This window comes from Carcharodon carcharias, chromosome 28 (genome assembly GCF_017639515.1).
Source record: "Carcharodon carcharias isolate sCarCar2 chromosome 28, sCarCar2.pri, whole genome shotgun sequence".
Classification (NCBI taxonomy): Eukaryota; Metazoa; Chordata; class Chondrichthyes; order Lamniformes; family Lamnidae; genus Carcharodon; species Carcharodon carcharias.
Window position 1 is genome coordinate 38,410,385 of NC_054494.1, and position 23,855 is coordinate 38,434,239.

General features: G+C 43.4%; 1 protein-coding gene across 5 annotated transcripts in view; it reads right to left on the reverse strand.

The window, feature by feature from the left end:
- ndst2a (N-deacetylase/N-sulfotransferase (heparan glucosaminyl) 2a) overlaps positions 1-23,855 on the reverse strand; it is a 565,725-nt gene that overhangs the window by 87,309 nt on the left and 454,561 nt on the right. For all 5 annotated transcript variants that reach the window (XM_041176609.1, XM_041176606.1, XM_041176608.1 and 2 more), the window contains one exon: positions 14,029-15,386. In XM_041176609.1, coding sequence (XP_041032543.1) covers positions 14,029-15,021 — 993 coding nt within the window. In that variant the 5' untranslated portion in view covers positions 15,022-15,386. The remainder of the gene's footprint in view (positions 1-14,028; positions 15,387-23,855) is intronic.

The window sequence follows — 23,855 nt, forward strand, 5'->3', positions numbered from 1 at the left end:
GCCCATTGAGTCTGCACTGGCTCTCTGAAACAGCATTCTACCTAATCCCACTCACCTGCCTTATCCCCATAACCCTGCGTTCTCTCTTTTCAGGTAGCAATCCAATTCCCTTTTGAGTACTTCGATCAAACCTGCCTCCACCACCCTCTCAGGAAGTTCGTTCCAGACACCAAACACCTTCTGGGTGAAAATAATTTTCCTCACATCACTTTTACTCCTTTTGCCAGTAAGCTTGTGGGGAACATAAAAACGGACTGTAAAAGTTTCTACAGATATGTGAAGAGAAAAAGATTGGTGAAGACAAATGTAGGCTCCTTACTGTCAGAAACAGGGGAATTTATAAAGGGGGGGGGCAGAGAAATGGCTGACCAACTAAATACATACTTTAGTTCTGTCTTCACAAAGGAGGACACAAATAACATACCAGAAATGTTGGGGAACACAGGGTTTAGTGAGAGGGAGGAACTGAAAGAAATCAGCATTAGTAGGGAAATGCTGTTGGGGAAATTGATGGGATTGAAGGCCGATAAATCCCCCGGGCCTGATAATCTACATCCCAGAGTATTTAAGGAAGTGGCCCTAGAAATAGTGGATTCATTGGTGGTCATCTTCCGAGATTCTATAGACTCTGGAACAGTTCCTGCAGATTGGAGGGTAGCTAATGTAACTCCACTATTTAAAAAGGGAGGCAGAGAGAAAACAGGGAATTATAGACCAGTCAGCCAGTTGGTAGTGGGGAAAATTCTAGAGTCCATTATAAAAAAGATTTAATAGCTGAGCACGTGGAAAACAGTGGCAGAATCGGACAGAGTCAGCATGGATTTACGAAAGGGAAATCATGCTTGACAAATCTACCGGAATTCTTCGAGAATGTAACTAGTAGAGTTGATGAAGGGGAGCCAGCGGACGTGATTTATTTGGACTTTCAGAAGGCTTTCGACAAAGTCCCACATAAGAGATTAGAGTGTAAAATTAAAGCGCATGGGATTGGAGGTAGTGTATTGAGATGGATAGAAAACTGGTTGGCAGACAGGAAACAAAGAGTAGGAATAAACGGGTCTTTTTCCGAATGACAGGCAGTGACTGGTGGGGTACCACAGGGATCGGTGCTGGGACCCCAGCTATTCACAATATATATTAATGATTTGGATGAGGGAATTAAATGTATTATCTCCAAATTTACAGTTGACACAAAGCTGGATGGGAGGGTGAGCTGTAAGGAGGATGCAGAGATGCTTCAGTGTGATTTGGACAAGCTGAGTGAGTGGGCAAATGCATGGCAGATGCAGTATAATGTGGATAAGTGTAAGGTTATCCACTTTGGTAGCAAAAACAGGAAGGTAGATTATTATCTGAATGGCTATAAATTGAGAGAGGGGAGTGAGTAACAAGACCTGGGTGTCCTCGTACACCAGTCACTGAAGGTAAGCATGCAGGTGCAGCAGGCGGTAAAGAAGGCAAATGGTATGTTGGCCTTCATAGCGAGAAGATTTGAATATAGGAACAGGGATGTCTTGCTGCAATTATACTGGGCCTTGGTGAGACCACACCTGGAATATTGTGGGCAGTTTTGGTCTCCTTATCTGAGGAAGGATGTACTTGCTATAGAGGGAGTGCAGCGAAGGTTTACCAGACTGATTCCTGGGATGGCGGGACTGACATATGAGGAGAGATTGAGTCGATTAGGATTATATTCACTGGAGTTCAAAAGAACGAGGGGGGATCTCATAGAAACCTATAAAATTCTAACAGGATCAGACAGGGTGGATGCAGGAAGGATGTTCCCGATGGTGGGGGAGTCCAGAACCAGGGGTCACAGTCTGAGGATATGGGGTAGACCATTTAGGACTGAGATGAGGAGAAATTTCTTCACCCAGAGAGTGGTGAGCCTGTGGAATTCATTACCACAGAAAGTAGTTGAGGCCAAAACATTGTATGTTTTCAAGAAGGAGTTAGATATAGCTCTTGGGACGAAAGGGATCAAAGGGTATGGGGAGAAAGTGGGAGCTGACTATTGAGTTGGATGATCAGCCATGATCATAATGAATGGCAGAGCAGCCTCGAAGGGCTGAATGGCCTACTCCTGCTCCTAGTTTCTATGTTTCTACGTTTCTATTTTGAATCTGTGCCCTCTACTTCTTGGTGCTCTTGAGCGGGAACAGTTTTTCACTATTTATGTTGTCCATACCCCTCAGGATTTTGAATATCTCATCAAGTCTCCTGTCAGCCTTCTTTTCTCCAAGGAAAACAGCCCAACCTCTCCAGTCTATCCTCATAGCTACAGTTGTTTATGCTGGGAATCACTCTTGTGAATCTTCTCTGTACTCTCTCCAATGCCTTCACATCCTTCCTCAAGTCATTGGCAGTGGTCCCTCAAAATCAAGGATGACATCCGTCAGGCTTGGTGAGGTATCAGATAACCGAGGATCCCAATTCAGGATCCACATGTTTTTTCGCAATGGGGGCAGGTAACCAGGGGAGTGGAAATCTCAGTCCCAGGTTAGCTTCCTTCTCCTTCCTCTGATGCCGCTGCTCTGCCTCGCTTTCGAGTCGCTGAGGCTCGAATTGGCTTGCACCTTAATGGGCCAGGTAGTGCCATGCCGAGTGATTGGCAGCATTCTCCTCTCGGTCAATGGTGTTAATGCCTCTGTGCTTTAGGGTGACATTGGGCGTATCCTTATACCTTTTCCTTTGGTTGCCCTTTCAGCATTGGCCAATGGAGAGAGTGAGAAGAGAACCTGCCGAGGGAGGCGGTTTTTGGGCATCTGGATGCAATGGCCCATCCATTGGAGTTGGTTCCGCAAGGAGCAGGACTTCCTCAAGTACGGCGCCCAGAACTGGATACAGTACTCCAGATGAGGCCTAACTAGTGTCTTATACAAGTTCAACATGACTTCCTTCCTCTTGTACTCAATGCCCCTATTAATAAAGCCTAAGATACTATATACTTTATTAACTGCCCTCTCAATATGCCTTACCATCTTCATTGACTTATGTCCTTATACATTACGGTACCTGTATTCCTGCACCTCCTTTAGAGTTTCTCCCTTTGTTTTATACTATCTCTCCATGTTCCACCTGCCAAAATACCTGTCACACTTCTCTGCATTGAACTTCATCTGCCACTTGTCTGCCCAACCCACCAACATGTCTATGTCCTTTTGAAGTTCAAGACGACCCTCATCACAGTTGACAACATTTCCACTCTTCGTAACATCTGCAAATTTTGAAATCATGCCCTGAACACCACAGTCTAGGTCATTAATATAAATCAGGAAGAGCAAGGGTCCCAACATTGACCCCTGGGGAGCTCCATTACAAACCTCCCTCCAATTTGAAAAACAACCATTTATCACTACTGTTTCCTGTCACTCAGCCAATTTTTTTTCCAAGTGCCTACTTCCCCTTTTATTCCATGAGCTAGAATTTTGCTCACATGTCTGTTGTGTGGCACTTTATCAAATGCCTTTTGAAAATCCATACACACCACATAACAGTGCTGCACTTATCAACTTTCTCTGTTACCCCTTCAAAAAAACTCCAGCAAGTTAGTTAATCTGCTGTCTTAATGGAGCATAAATTCATCGTCCTATAGATAGGAGACAGACGATTTGACATGGACAGATTAAGCATTTGAAGCATGACTTTGGTCAAAGTCATTCCCCAGATCAATATTGTTAGCTTAGACCACGCTAATGATGTAGTGACTGAATCATCTACCTCAGTGAGAGGGTTTTAGTGAAATATCCCAGACTTTTCAGCAGAAAGACTATATCCTGCTCAGTCGGCTGGGCGAGTGTAACTGAGCCATACAAGTCAGCAAGGTTCAAGGTTTTATGCCCAGTCTGTGGTCTCACTGCCCTGAGTTAGAGAAGTAGGAATGGGGATGGAAGGGGAGGACGGGATGAGGGGGTTGGGTAAATAAGTATGTGCAGCGTTCCCGACTGCTACCCGGGAACTGCAGATGTCAGTTGAGAACAGGGTTTGACAGGGGTGCTGACTCAGCACCCCTTCCACCCTCACACTCCCAGCCATGACCAAATAGCTGGTCACACTCATACTTTTGGGTGAGACACCAGAGGGGTCAGTTTCACTGTGAACTGTATCGCATCGAGAGACCAACAAGTCCAGGAGGATGAGATAGGCAGAGATAAATTTTAAACAAAAATGCTCTGTCAGTGACAATAACTAGAGATCGCAAATAACCTCCAGAATGGTTGTATCAGCACAAAGAGCTGCTCGTTATGTCAATCAACACAATATTAGATTGATTCCTGGGACAAGACGACAGTTTCTATGAGGAGAGCATGAGCCATAAGAACATCAATACTCTGGAGTTCACATCGCAACCTCCAAAAATCTTAAAGGGCTTGACAAGGTAAATGCTGAGAGGCTGTTTCCTCTGGCTGGAGAGTCTAGAGATAAGGACCTTACACTCAGGGAAAGATATCGGGCATTTAACACTGGGATGAGAAGACGTTTCATCATTCCAATGGGTTGTGGGTGTTTGGAATTCTCTAACCCAGAGAGTTGTGGATGCTCAGTCCTCAAGAGCACTAAGGGATATGGGGACAGTGGAGGAAAGTGAAATTATTGTAATCCAGTTTAATGAGGGGTCTTACTTCTGACTAAGTTTCTCATGTTCTTAAAATTTCCCTTGTGTGGGACCAGGACTAAATATAGGGAGAGCTGAAGGTAGCAAGAGTGGCAATGAAGCAGTCTTTCTGAAGGTTGGTGAAACAAATCATACCCACACAGGAGCCAGTGACCTATGACAGGTTTTTTAAAAAAAAAACCTGTCTCCAAGCACCATGAAATGAAATGCTGAGCTGTCATGTTAATGAGCCATAGTCTCGCACTCACAAAATCAGCATCGCTATTTCTGGAAATCCCTGTATCATATAGGAGAAATACAAATGCTTGCAGTGTGCAATTACAATACCAGTAAGTCAATTCCACCTCCTTCACCATCAGTTGGACTCAATACTGTTGAAGAATTCTCTCCCCCTCCAGTGCTAGTGAAGACAACCCTTTGTAAAGGCTGAAACACTATCACGGCAAAAAGAAAATCTAATGAAAACCCCTCTTATTAAACCCATCAGCAGCTTCAAGGGATTATGCAGAAATATTTTGAGTGTGGTTGCTTCACAAAATATTTTGGCAACTACTGATTTTAATCAGCATCTGAGTTCTAATTTGCCTGATAACCTGCAGTAAACATTTTCAGGTACAATCCACTGCTGGAAAGGTCCTTTTCTTACTTGGAAACAAGTTTCAATTATTGTATTGTTCATTAAACCATTGGAAGATAACAGATTAAGGAAACTTTCCTTCACACATTTCAAGAGCGATTTATCTGAATGGCACCAGGGATGAGGGAATTCAGTTAGGTGAGAGACTTAGAGAAAGTGACATTGTTCTCTTTGGAGCAGAGGATGTTAAGGAGATTTTAGTGGTGGTGTTGAAAAGTACTCTGAACCTAGCCATATCATGCTGCTGATGAAGATAGCGCTCAGAGTAACACTTTTTGTCCGGCTGATTATCTCATCTCCAACAACACTCATGAAGCTCGCGCCACCCAGGACAAAGCAGCCCGCGTTGGCACCCCATCCACCACCTTAAACATTCACTCCCTCCACCACTGACGCACAGTAGCAGCAGTGTGTACCATCCACAAGATGCACTGCAGAAACTCACCAAGGCTCCTTGGACAGCACCTTCCAAACCCGTGACTGCTACCATCTAGAAGGGCAAGGGCAGCAGATAGATGGGAACACCACCAGCTGGAAGATCCCCCTCCAAGCCACACACCATCCTGACTTGGAAATATATCGCCGTTCCTTCACTGTTACTGGGTCAAAATCCTGGAACTCCTTCCCTAACAGCACTGTGGGTGTACCTACACCAAACGGACTGCAATGCCTCAAGGCAGCAGCTCACTACCACCTCCTCAAGGGCAATTAGGGATGGGCAATAAATGTTGGCCTAGCCAGCGACACCCTCATCTCCTGAAAAACCGTTTAAAAAGAATCCGTTTGTAATGTCTCTCTTAGACAATTCTCTTCCAGACTGAAGAGCCTAACTTATGTAGCCGTAGCCGATGTTTGACTTTAACTCCCTCCTTATGGTAGCATTTCCAATTTCTAGAAAAAACGTGGCCACCAAGGAAACTATTCCGCTTTTCCACCCCTTGTCCCTGCATCATGCCAGGATACTTCATCTGTGACTGGTGGACCAGCCAAGGCACTGAGATCAGCAGGTAACCACAAGAGACCGGTAACCACAAATAACATGAGGCAGCTCAACTCCCCACCCGTCCCTAACCATCTGGCTAAGTGGGAAGTGTTCCCACCACCTGTGTACCTCCAGGCTCTCCTCGAGATTTACATTCTTTTGTGCTGTGTTTGTGTGATCCATAAGTCAGAGAGCCGAGGTAATCCATCAGTATTAATTGAGCAGTACAAAAACTAAAACACTGATTAAAAAAAAACAACATAACACTGGAAGTATGTTTATAGTTGCATTGTCTACTAAATTTCCACCCTTCTACTCCAAGTGTGTGATGTGTTTACGATCAGAAAATCACTGACCAGTTTTCTATTTCAGCCTATCCGTGCAGAACTTCATAATTGTCTCTCCGAGGTTTCCAGCTCTGTATAAAATCTGTCAGCTTTCAGAGTAACTGGAAGCCTGTTGCTAAAAATGTGCCCAAAACCACATCAACCAAAAAAGGTTCTTCTTTAATTAATCGGCGGGTTTATTTAATCAAAGAAATGTTTGAACAATATCCACTGCTTACGATCATAGTCATCATCCCGTAACCATGGAGATATGGCGCACTGAGGGCCTGAACACCTTCCGAACACACTTAGTGCTGCCAACCCTCCAGGAATTAAAGGTTGATTAGCAGTGAGAAATCCCAAGACAGGCATTCAAGATTATCCAGGAACATGCCCAACCGGAGTTGGCAACGCTAATCATGAAATGCACTTCAAACCAGCTCTCCCCAAGAAACCGGGAGTGAACTGGAGCAAGTGACAGAGAGAGAGAGAGAGAGAGAGAAATGACTGCCGCTCAGGTTTAATTTACTCCCTTCCAAAAATAAACAGAATATGAAAACAGTTCCAGAGCTTTACTCTCCAGTGAAGTGGAAGAGAGGATGACATTTTCACACCAAATCTACATAAATGTTAATCACTTGTTTCCCTTCTCATAAATGACACTCCGAAAAAATCTCTGCCAGCCAGTCACAAAGAGTCAAAAACAAATCAGTTGCTGTCATTCATTCGCCCCAAGTGCTGTTCCACCTCAGGTAAAAATACAACCACTTTACTCGACTGAATGTGCAACAAAAAACCGGAAGCCAATCTTCAAGGTATAAATAAACAGGGTTACTGACATTCAGGCAGGGTCCCATCAGGTTTTGGATTTGGGAATATGTTTTTTCTGGCTGTATTGTACATCGTACCCAAAATGCATACTTGTGGAACTGACTGTTGGCAACATTAAACTGTTGTCAAAGCTGGGTCCATAAATTCTTTTAAAAGGGATTCAGATCATGGCTTGGAAAAAGAAAGTAACATTGAGTATGGGAAGTGAGCAAGAGAGTGTGGGATTGTGGTGCAGATGCAACATTCAAGTGGCTTGCTCCTGTCCATTTCTGTGATGTGACAGATACAGGTTTGTACACCACTCCTCTGCTAATTACTGGTGTTAATTAAAACAACTGGCATTTATATACTGTCTTTGATGTTATACATCATGCATGTACATTACACATTCAGCCATGAAAGTCATCAATAGCTTCCAGTTTGTAGTTACACCAGACTTTGTGTTTTCCTTTGCATTTTAAGGGCTTGCATTTATAAAACTGTGTTTGTAACCTCAGAATGTCACACAGTGTTTTACAGCCAATCAAGTAATGCTGTAATGTAAGAAACACAATGGCCAATTTGTGCACAGCAAGCTCCCACAAACAGTGACAAGGTAATTGCCAGATAATCTGTGTTCATTTTGCAGGTTGAGGAATGAGTATTAGTCACCTGAAAAATAAATGGACTGGATCTCATTTTAACACCTCATCCAAAATGGTGCCCTTGACATTACAGCGCTCCCTCAGTATGGCACTGGAGTGTCAGCCTGGATCATGTGGTCAATGGCACTTGAACCCACTACTCAGGAGGTAAGAGTGCTATCAAGGAACAAGGAATCAAGACCAGCATCTGAAGGTAGACACTTTTTACATCTTCCTCAACCTACTATCTATGTGTATTCAAAAAAAAGACAACTGATTGTCTTTAAAAGGTCTGCATAATTTGGCCCAATTTATATCCCACCCTCTAACCCTGCTTCACTTGAAGAGCACTTCTTGGTCTTCAGTCACTGTGTGCACTATCGCAGGAGATTAACTAGTGATGTATAACTGCAACAAATGCTGGCCTTGCCAGTGCCTCCTACATCCATGAAAGAATATATAATAAAAAAAGAAATATCCAAACCCCATTACAGCCACCAGTGCCCTAATCTCCTGCACTTCCCTCGGGTGTTATTATGTGCAATTGTCCTAGCACAACACCAAATCTCCGCCTTCTTACATTTAGCATTCCTTCCCTCCAACTCTCCCCCACCTCCTAAATCTCATCCCATGAAGACACTAAGCTCTGCTTGGAACTACGTTCTTAACACCAGACCAGGTGGTGAGCTTCAACCATGAAAACACCACAGCTGAGCTCATCCTTGGCTCACCAGAGATCCACGTCAGTTTATTGCTGAGGGGCGCTGAGCAACAATCAGAAGCCAAAAGCGCGTGGCATTTTTCACCACCTTGCCTTAACCTGGGAGTACTGAGGTTAGTTGTGGTAGCCCCTACCTCAACTGGTTGACATTAAAAACTAGGTTGGTCGCCAAAACTGCTTTGATGTAATATCCTCAACTTCCATCAGACAGCTTCTAAAATATGTTAGATACGTGCTGCAATAGGTTCTGACACAAATTCTCAATCGTTTAGTACACACGTATGAAACACAATAAAGTACTGGACATGCAAACTGGCATCGAAGGTCTAACAGGGTTAGACAATGGGGGGGGGGGGGGGGGGGGGGGGGCGGGGGGGGCATGTGGGCAGCATAAAGACCAGCATGGAACAGTTGGACCGAGTGGCCTGTTTCTGTGCTGCACATTCTGTGTCATAAATGTTACTTCTATGTTTGCCTAAGTAGTCCCATAAAAGGATATTGCATTTACATGTTAGTGACTCTAAGAAACTGGAGAACACTCAGAAAATATTTTAACTTTGTGATACTGAAGCCTGTCTTCCATGCAGTGCTTATCACAGCTATTTGTCACCGCAGAAGAATTATGTGGCGCCATGAATCAAAGTTGGGCAGGATTTGTTAGCTCCCGTTAATCTTCAATCAACCTTGTGACAGCAGGCTGCATTTGGAATCCACTCTGTTGCAACAGCATGATAGAGAATGTCTTTGTTTGGGTGCTATCTAAACACAGTGCAAGGCACGGGAACTTAGCAGGAATAAAAATGAAGCTTTACTTTCGCAAACACCTTCAAAGCTTCAGAAGAGATTTCTACCTGCAAACACCAAAATCCACAAATGGGAAATTATTAAATAAAATAAAATGGACACGTCTTGCAGCCCAAGTTCAGTTAGGCAGGATTTGGCCACATTACCACAAATTTGAGGCCTGGAGGTTGATTCCATGCAGCGGTTTAAAACAAATACACAGCGGCTTCCAAAATATTACAACATATTTACAGCACAGAAACAGACTATTTGGCCCAACTAGTGTTTATGCTCATGAGCCTCCTCCCACCTCACTCCATCTCACTCCGTCAACATCACCTTCTATTCCTTTCTCCCTCATTTGCTTATCTAGCTTCCCCTTAAATACATCTTCAAGTACGCACTATGGTAGCGAGTTTCACATTCTAACTACATGCTCAAGCTTAATGAAGGGGAATATAAACACTGGTACAGATTAGACCAATCCGCCTGTTTCAATGCTGTAAGTTGTATGTAATCCTTTGAAGAGCTCGTTCACTCCTGATTTTCTACATTTGCAGTGTTTATGGAAGTCTTAAGCAGTTTCTGGAAGCCCAAAATCATCGCCATTTTGCTGAGTGTCACACTCAGGATGTGAGAGTTGGACTCTGAAGAAAGAGAGTGAGAGGAGGAGAACAGTTTTTGAAAGTGGGTATAGTGGAGGATGCTCAGAATCAACAGGATGGACAGAAAGACAAATGTGTGGGTTAGATCAAGAGTAGAAGCTCTGGAGGAGACCGGAGATCACATGATGTAACCTCCAGGGATACATCCAACCAGAATTGGCAACCGTACTGTTCCCAGGCCTCAATAAAAGGAAGAGGGAGAGCATCAGAAAGAAAAGGGGCAGAAAGTCAGGTGAGCAAATAAAGGATTCCACTGTGTTATGACCCAGCAATTGATAAAGCTGAGTTATTTAAAAATTCCAGAGGGAATCTTTAAATAACTGTCATAACCTATAATTTTAAGTGGTATGTTTGAGATGCAGCTCTAAACTCAGGAATCAGACCACCAGTTCTCGAGAGGTTTTATATCAAACCAATGGAAACATTTTATTAATTTACACAGGTTAAAATATGGCTACAAATTACTACTATCATAACTTTTAACAAATTCCCTCCATTAAGGCAACAGCAACCCATAGACTTAACCAGACACCAGGCAAAGTATTTTCACCTTATGAATTCAAAATGAGGTTCTTTTCACTTTGGTTCCTGGGGAGACAGTCGGAGGCTTACAGTTGCTTTGATCTTACATGGCCTCAGCCCTGCACACATGAAAACTGCTATCGGTTATATGCAGCACATCTCATTGAATGTAAATTCTCATTGTATCACCAGCCTCTTTGAACTCCACCTCTTCTAACAGTAAAACCCCTATCATAGTACCAATTTTATTAGTAATATAAACATATTGCTTGGTCTCTGCTAGTTAGGTGCCAGATTTCACCCCACTTCTTGAATGCTGTATTCTACAAAATGCAAATGTTTACATCTCAAAACTAGTATACACCAAAGCACCCAGACTAGCTGGCTTTAATCCAATTAAGTCACACCCACAGACTAAACCTCTAAAAGAAAAATATTTTCCAATAATATTATATTCATTAATAGCTTCATGACAACTGAAAGGAAGCAATCCGAAAATGCAGGAAATGAGAGAAACATTAACAGGACCAAAGAAAAATGAAGAAAGGGCAACAAACGGAAAAGTGAATTCTAGGATAAAAATGTCATCTGTCAAAATTTTAAGTGGACTCAGTATTTTGAATTTTGTCAGCTTGTCCACTCTTTAGATTTTGCAACTGGGGTTGGAGATCGTCATTGACAATGTATCGGGCCGGTTGTACGTTTTATACCTTGGATCTCTGCAGAGATGACACTAGGTTATACGTGTGCAACAGGTTTTATTCACAGTGCTACTCCATGCTTCTAGCTTTCTAAAGTTTTGTTTAATTTTCACCTAGTCCATATCCAAGCTTAACCAATCAAGCACAGTTGAGCATCAATAGTAATCAAGCTCAAAGAACCAAACACAGATCAATTGAACACTACCAGCAAAGATGAGTATAGCTGCTATGGGGAGAATAAAGGTTCAGTGGAACTTCCCTCCACACCAGATCAGCCATGATCTTATCGAATGGAGGATCAGGCTCCGAGGCCCAGCTGCCTCCTCCTGCTCCCAAGCCCGATGTTTCCTATATTCCTTGTACCAGCTTCCAGTTTCCGTTCCCCATTCCAAGAAATGCTTTGCATCTATTTTAAGTTTCAAAGTGAGGTCGCAGAGCGCTATGCTGAAAATAGTTTTAAATAACTTGCACATTATAGAATTGACTTGGAAACCTGCCTCTGGGTAAGTTACACAAGGAAAATGCCTGGCATTTATTTTGGCCGTTCCAAGTCTTTTTTTTTTAATTGGCTCAAAATTTAAGATCCATGTAAAATAATACTCTTTAACAGAAGTAGGAGCATTCACTATATCTGTATTCTACTGTACCCTAAAGCGTAACAGGTTCAAAATAAAGGATTGTCTTGAAAACCTACTTTGGAGAATAGGGATGGTGGTAAGATTGAGGCAGCTACAGCGGTACATATATAAACCAATAGAGTCTATGGGGAAAGAGTAGGGGAGTGGTACTAATTGTATAGCTCTTTCAAAGGGCCAGCAGAGACATGATAAGTCAAATGGCCTCCTTTTATACTGTTTGATTCTAAGATAGGAAGCAACATTTACCTCTCTGGAAGATATGGCTTCTTACATAGGGAGATGTGTTTCTCTGGTCACTGTTAAACTGCACGGGAGCAGGATATTAAAATAATACTAACCATTCTATGATTCAATGACAAATTGAAATTGCTTCCATTTTAGACAAATGTAGGCTGTGTGAGAGTACTAGGCTAAAAGTGTCATCTGTCAGCATTTTAAATGGACTCAGTATTTTGAATTGTGTCAGCTTGTCCATGCTTCAGATTTTGCAACTGGGATTGGAGGTTGTCATTGACAACGTATCAGGCCGGTTGTATATTTCATATCTCGCAGAGATGATACTAGCTTCTATGTGTGCAACAGGTTTTATTCACAGTGCTGTAGAATGCCTACTCCATGCTTCTAGTTCTTTCTACAGCTTTGTTTATTTTTTTTGAGCCCACACTCAGGCTTAACCAATCAAGCGCGGCTGGGCATCAATAGTAAACAGACTCACATAATCAAACACAGACCAATTGAACACTACAAGGCCAACTGGAGAGTCTAAATTACCGATGTCTCTGTTCAATGCTCTCCCCCTTCAAAGATTTGTTAAACATGCAGCCTTGACAATCTTTTCATTCTCTGTGGAAGAACTTTCTGGCCTTTGCTCAACTGTTAAGGATTGACGTTCTTCAAGATTGGAGAGGGCGCTAAGGAGATTTACTAGAACATTTCCAGGGATGGAAGATTGCAAGTTACATGGACAGACTGGAGAAGTTGGGGTTGTTATTCTAAATAAAAGGAATAACAAAGTAACTAAGCTAACTTTGCGGCATAAATCCCCTTCAATTCTTGAACATAACATTATGATAAGGAAGATATGTATTTGGAAGTTTCCCATTTAAGATCTTGCGATCTCTGAAAAGTAATTTCACTTAGTGGAATCCTGCCAGTCTTGGCAGTGCAATTCAAGTATATCTACAGCCATCAACTAAATGCAACACAAATTCGAAAAACCAAAGATGATCTTCAAAAGGAAGGGAATCCAGTCACTTAATCTGCAATGTCCCTGCAAAGAGCCTCATGTTGACAAAATATATATAAAAAACAATCATTTATCAACATGATTTGATTTTAATTATCAAGGTTTTAGGTTTCGGTATTTAAGCTGAATCGGAAATATTTTCTTGGGGCTGAAGTAAAATTCCATATTCCTCAAAACAAGCAATTGTTTGGAAATTCCTTAAAAGCCACCACTGAGGGGAGGGGGGGTGATTCTGCCATTGCGAACAATTGTGCTGCTGAACTAATATTCAGAGAAGGTGAGTGCAAATTTCACCTTGGCAGGTTAAGAATTTGAAATTTGAATCCAGTTTTAACTTAAGGAAAGAGTACCAGGGATAAGAGGCAGGGAATGTGTTGTTTTTACATCTGTTATGATCTGGAGCATGCTGCCTGACAAGTTGGTGGATGCAGACTCAACAATAATTTTTGAAATAGAATTGGATAAAAACTCGAACAACAACATAACCGGCAGGGGCACGGGCCGATGGACAACTTTGACGGCTCATTCAAAGGCCGGAATTCTACAGCCACCCCCCCCCCCCCCCACCCACGTGATGCCAGCGTCCTGCCGGAGTCAACAGACTTTTGAATGGCTCGTCACGTATTATGGCTGCATCCCCGCTGCGACGGCCAAAAAAGTCAGCACAGGAACGATGGGCTGAATGGCCCTCTTCTGTGTTGTATCATTCTATGATTCATTGAAAACACGGCTGCTTACCTCAACGTCCATGACTTTCATCCTGGTCCCTTCCTTTCCCACAAAGATGTCGTCAATGTCCACTAAGAGGTAACGGTCGAGGGGCAGGCACAGACGCTTGCCCGTAAGATAGGCAATCGCATCCACGAAGATCAGCTTGTGGAGCCAGAAGTTTAGGTTGTTTCCAAAGAAGACTCGCTGAATGCCATCGTGCAGTCCCAGGTCCTGGACCACTGTCGCGTGCAGTGCTTTGTGGGTGCTCAGGTGGGGGATGAACTCTGCCGACTTTGTGCTGGCCAGGAGGACTGGCTCATAGGTGCTGTGGTTGGACTGAAAGACTGTCCAGTCATCCCCTGGTAAGGGGCCCTGTTCCACTTCGTTGGCCCGCGTCACGTAAAGTAACGGGGCATTTGGGTTGATGTGATAGTCCTTCAAGCCGAGGTTCGAGTGCAGATACAGAGGGAAACCCTTGAGTTGAGCACTTAGCAAGCTGTTCTCATTGGCTTTGAAGAAACCAATAATTCCAACGCTATACTCTATACAGTATTTATCCAGCAGCTCCCTGTTCCAGGCATCCAGGTTCACATATTTCAGAACGTTTTCATATACAATGAGGGCATATCGCCCCCGATCTTTGTCTGTTAAGGTTGGCACATCCCCTTTTCCTGGGGCTATTTCTATCCTATATTTAAAGCGGCTGGACTCCAAAATGGCCACAATTTCTTGACCTAGTTGCGAATAAATACTTTCGGCAAAAACCAGGACCACTGGGTCAGTCCTCGATGTGTCCACTGCGGGCATAAAGCGCCTGAGAGACTGCGGAGGCAGGGACATTCTGTGCTGACTGTTGCAATCACTGATAGGCAAGGGCAGGGCCTCCTTAATCTTCGGGCTGTTGGTCACATAGTACGCTAAGAAACACATGGAGATCAGGCTGAACGCTATCAGCAATAAAATCAATCGGTGCAGCTCCAGCTGGCGGAAATTCCGTACAAACTTCCAAAAATTAACCATTGTGAGCACGGGGTGGCTTTAGCCTCAGAGAAGAGTCTGAGAGAGGTCCACACAATAGCAGTGATGACCAGCAGCAGCAAGCAGTAATCCACTCCTCAGTAACTGCCATTTATTCTACGTGACCATGGCAAAACAATCCCATTGCTCTCTGGCTGGGGATCGTCCTTTCTCTTCACCGCCCGCCCGCCCCACCAACCACTCCTCCACTTTCAGGCTTCAACTGGCACTAGACTGGGTGCCATGAACCCAGCCATCTTGAAGAACCCAGCACTGCCGTTGCCACTTTGCCTTGAAAGATGACCGTTCAAGTTCCTTGCCAGGCGAGATCATCAGACATTCTCTCCCGGGGGTTATGCCTTGGAAACCTGCAACACACAAACAAACAGACAGACACAGATGAATGACAGCTCACAATGCCAACTAACCGGCGGGTTATTGGCTTGGGAGTAAGACATGTGATTTGTGCCCACGGTGATCAATCTGCAACAAGTGGGTTGAATGGCTCGCTACCCGTGTACCACAATTAGGCTGGAAAAGTCCTGGAGGCTCTGCAAACCACTTCTGACTGATAACAATGCACTGGCCTTGCATTTATATAGCACCTCTAACAGAGTAAATCATCCCAAGGCATTACACAGTGGCAATTATCAAACAAAACAACACATAAGGTATTATTAGGACAGATGACCAAAAGCTTGGTCAAAAAAGTAGGTTTTCAGGAGCACCTTAAAGGGGGTATTGAGGGGTTTAAGAGATGAAATCTCTGGTGTTAGAGGTCCAGACACACTGGCATGGACATGATGGGCTGAAAAGCTGCCTTCTGTGCTGTAACAATTCCATGATTCTAGTACACGTATTGCCAAAAAGTATTGGATAAGTCAAACAGCTAAGCTAAAAGTATTCACTATAAAAGGTGCGATAAAAATCTGTTGTTTTTAATCACCCAGCTAACTTGCTGAGACAGAAACAAAAACTAAAATAGCTGGAGAAACTCAGCAGGTCTGACAGCATCCATGGAGACAAAGATAGAGTTAATGTTTTGAGTCCGTATGACTCTTCTTCAGAGCTGCTGAGACAGAGGCTTTTCTCTCCCCGGCTACTTTGATAATCTGTTCCCAATTTTGCACAGCGCAGTAACCCTCCTGGTTTTTTTTCCAGCAAAACCCAATCTGTTTTAAACTCTACATTATTGAATCCCCGTTTGGTTTCAGTTCTCGCACTGCCAATCTTTCTCACCCCTCTCCACTGCTTATATCAAGACAGGCTCCACTCTCCTCTTGCAAGACTCCCACCCTGGTGCAATATCAGCGCCAGTGCCTGGTAAGGACAGGACTGACCCAACAGCCAGGTTCTTGCCTCAGCTTTGTTCAGCTTGCCTCCGTGCAGCATCAGTACGCTGTCCTGTTTTCACTGCACTGACATAAGCTCTGGCACCTGCCTGGCTGCATTCCAAAGTCCAAGGTTTACGACAACGTAAACAACACTGACCTCAGGCAGTTGCGTCTTATCTCAAGCACTGGAAGACACACACACGCCAACAGCTAAACCCACAAGGAGCAAAAGCAAAATACTGTGGATGCTGGAAGTCACAAAGAGACACAGAAAATGCTGGAAAAGCTCAGCAGATCAGGCAACAAATAACAACAACTTGCACCTTTTGTGTGGTGAAATGTCCAAAAGCACTTTGCAGGTAGCGTCTATTGAGAGAGAGAAACGGAGGGTTAATGTTTAAGGTCAGCTTGACTTTAATTGGGCAGACAGGATTTCCACAGAATCAGGAGGAACGCTGATTATCTACTCTTTCTCAATACGGAGGGTATAATCGAGCGGGATGCAGAACTGGCATTGCACCCCCCATCCTGCCAGTTAGAGTCTGGTTAAAATCACCCCGGTTAGCGCTGTGCCTTTCCACAGATGCTACTTGACCCTGAGTTTGCAGCATTTTCTGGTTTTTTTTTAGTGATAAACTAAAGGCCATGTTGATCTGAGTTCATACTGATAGGAGAAATGTTGCAGAGCACTGATGGAACTTTTTCTACCCCAGAAACTATAAAGTAACAGTGATTACACTTGCCTTCCTCAGCAAGATAACTTTCATACACCAGTCTACTGCAAGATAAGGGAAAGAACATGGAACAGGAGAGGGCCATTCAGCCCCTCGAGCCTGCTCTGGCATTCAATGAGATCATGGCTGATCTCGTATCTCAACTCCATTTACCTTTGCTATCCTTAATGTCCAAAAATCTATTGATTACAGTCTTGAACATCATCTTCAACATACTCAACAGCTCCCTCCCTAACAGCACTGTGGGTGTACCTACACCACATGGACTGCAGCGGTTCAAGAAGGCAGCTCACCACCACCTTCTCAAGGGCAACTAGGGATGGGCAATAAACACTGCCCCAGCCAGCAAAGCCCACATCCCATAAATGAATAAAAAAGAACTGAGCATCCACAACCCTGTGGGCTGGAGAATTCCAAAGATTCACAATCCTTCAGGTGAAGGGATTTTTCATCTCAGCCTTAAACAGCCAACCTCTTATCCTGAGACATTGACCCCTCGTTCTAGACTTTTCAGACAGAGAAAACAGCTTTGCAGTGTCTTAGCAAAGAACTTGCATTTGTACATCACCTCATCCTGCCTCCAGAATGCCCCAGTGTATTCACAGTCAATGATTCACCTTTGCAAGTATAGTCACCACGAAGTACAGGCACAACATCAGCCAATATGTGCAAAGAGAGACCCAGAAGCTGCAAAAGGAATAAGACCATAAGACGTAGGAGCAGAAGTAGGCCATCTGGCCCATCGAGTCTGCTCCACCATTTAATGAGATCATGGCTGATCTGATAATCCTCAACTCCACTTTCCTGCCTTTTCCCCATAACCCTTGATTCCCTTACTGATTAAAAATCTGTCTATCTCAACCTTGAATATACTTAACGACCCAGCCTCTACAGCCCTCTGTGGTAAGTAATTTCACAGATTCACTATTCTCTGAGAGAAGAAATTCCTCATCTCTATCTCAAACGGAAGACCTCTTACTCTGGGATTATGCCCTCTGGTCCTAGATTCTCCCACAAGTGGAAACAACCTCTCAACATCTACCCTGTCAAGCCCCTTAAGAATCTTATAAGTTTCAATAAGAAGAAACTCATTCTTCTAAATTCCAGTGAGTACAGGCCCAACCTACTCAACCTCTCCTCATAAGAAAATCCCTCCATATCCAGGATCAACCTGGTGAACTTTCTCTGGACTGCCTCCAATGCCAGTATATCTTTCCTTAGATAAGGGGACCAAAACTGTTCACAGTAATCTAGGTGTGGTCTAACTAGTGCCTTGTATAGTTTTAGCAAGACTTCCCTATTTTTATATACTATTCCCTTTGAAATAATGACCGACATTCCATTTGCCTTCCCTATTACCTGCTGAACTTGTATGTTAGCTTTTTGGGATTCATGCACAAGGACTCCCAAATCCTTCTGTGCTGTAGCTTTCTGCAGTCTTTCTCCATTTAAATAATATTCAGCTCGTCTATTCTTCCTGCCAAAATGCATAACCTCACATTTTCCCACATTATATTCCATCTGCCAAATTTTTGCCAACTCACTCAACCTGTCTATATCCCTCTGTAGACAATTGCCTTCCCACCTATTTTTGTGTCATCTACAAACTTGGCGATAGTACATTCACTTCCCTCATCTAAGTCATTAATATATATTGTAAATAATTGTGGCCCCAGCACTGATCCCTGTGGCAGTCCACTAGTTACAGGTTACCATCCTGAAAATGCCCCCCTTATTCCAACTCTCTGTCTTCTATTAGTAAGCCAATCCTCTATCCATGCTAATATACTATCCCCAGCACCATGGGCTCTTATTAAGTGGCCTTATGTGCAATACCTTATCAAACATCTTTTGGAAATCCAAATATATTACATCTACTGGTTCCCCTTTATCCTTCCCGCTTGTTACCTCCTCAAAGAATTCTAATAAATTTGGCATGATTTCCCCTTTATGAAGTCATGTTGACTCTGCTTGATAATATTATGTATTTCTAAATGCTTTGCTATTCCATCCTTTATAATAGACTCTAACCTTTTTTCAATAACAGATGTTAAGCTAACTAGCTTATAGTTACCTATTTTTGTTTCCCTCCCTTTTTGAATAAGGGTGTTACATTGGCAGTTTTCCAATCCTCTGGGACTTGTCCAGAATCTAAGGATTCTTGGACGATTACTACCAGTGCATCCACTATCTCTGTGGCTGCTTCCTTTAATATCCTAGGATGCAACCCATCAGGTCCAGGGGACTTACCGGCCTTTAGCCCCATTAGTTTCCCTAGTACTTTTTCTCTAGTGATAGCTATTGTATTTACTTCCTCCCCCCATTTTTGCCCCTTGATTATTTAGAGTTGTTGGAATGCTTTAGTGTCTTCTACTGTGAAGACTGATGCAAAGTATTTATTCAACTCCTCTGCCATTTCCCAGATTGCTGCTGGTTTGAGCGATAAATGTTGGCCAGAATAACGAGAGGCTTTGAAAAGTGCCATTAGGATCCTTCAATCGCAGCTGAACAGGCAGATGGGACCTCGGTTAAAAATCTCATCTGAAAGATGGTATGATCAAGATTGAGATGTCAGACTGGATTAACACTGGAGTGAGGCTTGATCTTACACCCTCAGACTCCAAGTGAGAGTGCTGCTAACTGAACAAAAATCGAAGCCTATCAAACTGACACTTCAGAAATTTCACACTAACAAGTTATATTCGTGTTTCAGAACAATTTTTTTGAAGTTTTCAAATTCAGAGACTGCTTACTTTGAAAGTAATTCCAGTGTAGGAAATTCACTACTGTACAACACAACTGCCCATGCTGCACAAGAGGCATTTTTACTTCCTAAAGGTAGCTGGGTTAGTGAGTGTCCAAAATCTCTAACATCAGCTCTAAACTGTCCTTAACAAAATGTAAACGACTAATAACCAAAAATCACTGCAGCGTGAGTGAAATTTCCGTGTCTTCAACACAAGTGACCACAAACCCCAACTTTGAAATCCCTTCTTCTCTGTCTCCACATTTTCAATCCTCTGTTTCCTTCCTTTCCCACCCTGTAAACCCCAGGGTATTCTGCTCCAGCTGCTTCTACTCCTTACCACTTATATAAACGACTTGGATGAAGGGACCGATAGTATGTGCTAAATTTGTTGCTGATGACACAGAGGATAGTAAGATGTGAAGAGGACACAACAAAGCTATAAATGGATAGAGAAAGGTTTAGTGAGTGAGCAAATACCTGACAAATGGCATATAATGTGGGAAAGTGTGAAATTGTCCATTTTGGAAGGGAAAATAAAAAAGCATATAATCTAAATGGTGAGAGATTGCAAAGCTCTGGGATGCAGAGGGTTCTGGGTGTCCTAGTGCATGAATTGCAAAAGGCTAGTATGCAGTAAGCTAGTAGAATGTATCATTTATTGTGAGAGGAATTGAATACAAAAGTGAGGAGGTTATGCTTCAGTTACACAAGGCATTAGTAAAACCACATCTGGAGTATTGTGTACAGTATTGGTTTCCTTATTTAAGGAAGGATGTAAATACATTGGAAGCAGTTCAAAGAAGGTTTACTAGAATAATTCTGGGAATGGGCAGGTTGTCTTATGAGAAAATGTTGGACAGACTGGGCTTGGATCCACTGGAGTTTAGAAGAGTAAGAGGCGGCTTGATTGAAACATAAGATCCTGAGGGGTCTTGACAGGGTGGACGCAGAGAGGTTGTTTCCTCTTGTGGGAGAATCTAGTACTAGGGGTCACTGGTTAAAAACAAGGGGTCACCCATTTAGGACAGGAATGAGGAAAAAATTCTCTCTCAGAGGGTTAAGCCTCTTTGGAACTCTCTTCCTAAAAGGTGGTGGAAACGGAGTCTTGGAATACTTTTAAGGCAGAGGTGGATAGACTCTTGGATTGACAAGGGGGTGAAAGGTTATCAGGGGTAGGCAGGAATGTGGGGTTGAGGTTACATTCAGATCAGCCATGATCTTATTGAATGACGGAGCAGGCTCGAGGGGCTGAGGAGGGGCCTACTCCTGATCCTAATTTGTATTTTTCTATGTACATCTGTTGTTATTTTACTTATCCTATTATCACCTCCTTTTGCTTTGCACCATTATTAGTTCTGTCATTTAAATCATCGCTGCTTTGCACAGACTTTCCCACCTGGATCTTTCCCTGTGCCTGTAAATCAGTAAAACCACTGCAGATACTGGAAATCATAAAAATTAAAACAGAAAATGCTGGAAATACTCAGCAGGTCAGGCAGCATCTGTGGAGAGAGAAACAGAGTTAACATTTCAGGTCAATGGTCTTTCTTCAGAACCAGAAGATGATCATCTCTATGCACTTTCCAGGCCTGACTGAAGGTTATCGAGCTGAAACATTGACGCTGTTTCTCTCTCCTGAACTCCAGGGATATCGCGTTTACTGAGCGAGAGAAAATGATCCAAATAATTGAATGTGGTCTTCAAGTCAGTTCCAGAATGATGCCTGTAGCCACTAAATGTCAGGTGATAATTGCAAAGTATTGCTGCAATTTCCTGCTGGTCTGAATGCTCGCCTCGAGGCAGTGAAACCATCATTCATTGCCACAGGATAACATAATACAGAAAAATACATTGTGACCAGCATCTAGCCCCATGTATCACAGTCTTAAAGAGCACTTTTACTCAACATGAAACACATAGGACTGTCCTCCCCACATTTTGCTCTCCTGAAGGCATGGATTGAAATGGCAGCCCCCAGTAACATGTCCAAGTGGCCATGCTGCTTGTGAGAGCATTTAGGAACCCGCCTCCAGTCCAGTGCAGTACCAAGAGAGTGCTGCACTGTCAGAGGTGCTGCCTTTTGTTAGAGACATTGAGCTACAACCCCAAGATGCAGCCCAAAGATTCCTTAATTGGCACTATTTTATTGAAGACCAGGGGAGTCCTGGCCAACACTCATCCCTCAATCAACATCACAAAAGCAAGTCATCTGGTCATTATCAAATTGCTGTTAGGGGAAGCTGGCTGTGTGCAGATCGGCTGCATTACAACAGTGGCTACACTTCAAAAAAATATTTCACTGACTGTAAAACGCTTTGGGATGTCCCGAGGTCACGAAAGGTGCTACAGAAATGCAAGATTTTTCTTTTTCAATCTTTCATTCCACACATTTCCACAGTGGCGCCAAGGTGCAAAGAGTTTTCAAACACGACAGCTAAAACTCTGAATAAGTTTTGGTTCCCTTGTGAGTTATTGCAGCAAACATCTAAAGAAAGACCTTGTGTTTCTCACAAACCTTATTTTCTCTCTCCTGGCATCCAGAAGCGCGTTGTGCCAATGCTGGGAACGTGGCAAATGAATTTGCACACAGCAACAGTCCCTTAAACAGCAGATGAAATGAATCATTGAATCACACAGCATAGGGGAGGCCGTTCAGCCCACCATTCCTGTCTGAGCTCTTTGAAAGAACCTTCCAATTAGTCCCACTCTCCTGATCTTTCCCCATAGCTCTGGAGATTTATCTATATTTCAGCTCAGCTGTTGCTTCCTCAATATTACCACCCCCTTACCAGAGCAGGTTTCCAAGATGATTATTCATTTAAAACACAGGTTACTTGAAACTATTGCATTTGGCGTACAGTTGAATATGGATACAATGAATGGTCCTCCTTCTGTTCAATAGGTATTATTTTATTTAGGACACACATTTTGAGCAGGCTAAATGACTTGGAACTGCCAAAATAAATTCCAGGCATTTAGTTTGCATGGCTTGCTCCAAGGCACATTTTCAAGTTAGGTTTATAACATGCAAGTTATTTAAAACTATGACAGACACGGTGCTAGATGGAGTTGCCTGGCACAGCATCCCAGCTCTGTATAAGCGGCTCATCTACTTTTCTAGGGGACTTCTTGGGTGAGTTAGGAATGTTGACCAGAACAGCAGAAGAAATCTCAGCTCTTCCAATAGCGTCTTGGGCTCTTCACACCCGCCCGAACACGCTGCTGGGGCCCCAGTTTAACATCCCATCCCAATGTTAAGGTGCTGAAATGTCAGTCTTGATCATGTGTGTTCAAGCCTTGCAGTGTTTGAAAAATTAAGAGAAAAGCTGAAGGTGGAATAGAGGCTGAGGGGTACAAAATGAACCGCAGCAAAGTCACAAGGGAGGTTCACTAAACTGTCATGGTGGCCAAGTGAAATTTGCACATTTTGCCTGCTTAAACACCCATGCACAGATTGCATTATTCCAATGCTCTTCAGCCCAAACTCCCACTCTCTATCCTTAGCTCATCCACAACTGTACTGCCAGCACTAATATAGTGTTCACTCACCACTTGTGTGTGCAGTGACCTACACTTGCTCACGGCCGCCACCCCCCCCCCTCCTCCTCCACTCTCTCCTCCACTCTCTTCTCCTCAGTCCCCCCCCCCAACCAGTCAATCACATTTCACATTCGTACCCTTGGGTTCGAATCCCTTCATAGCCTCGCGCCTCCTGCAGCCCCTACAATTCCTGAACAGCCACTTCCTTTGTCTCTGTTCTCCCATGGATCCCCCTACTCTGTGCCCCACCCCAACATTCACTTTATCCATATTCAACTGTATGTTAAATGAAATAATTTCAAGTGACCTGTGTTTTAAATGAAATGAATAACAGTCTTAGAAACCTGCTCCAGTAAGGGGTGTGGGTTACCAGTCCTCCAGGATTGGCCTGGTGTCTCTAGGAATTGAAGACCAATCTCCAGGACACTGCTGTGTGTAGCCCTGCAGAAACATCATTGGGACTTTAAAAAATATAGGTTT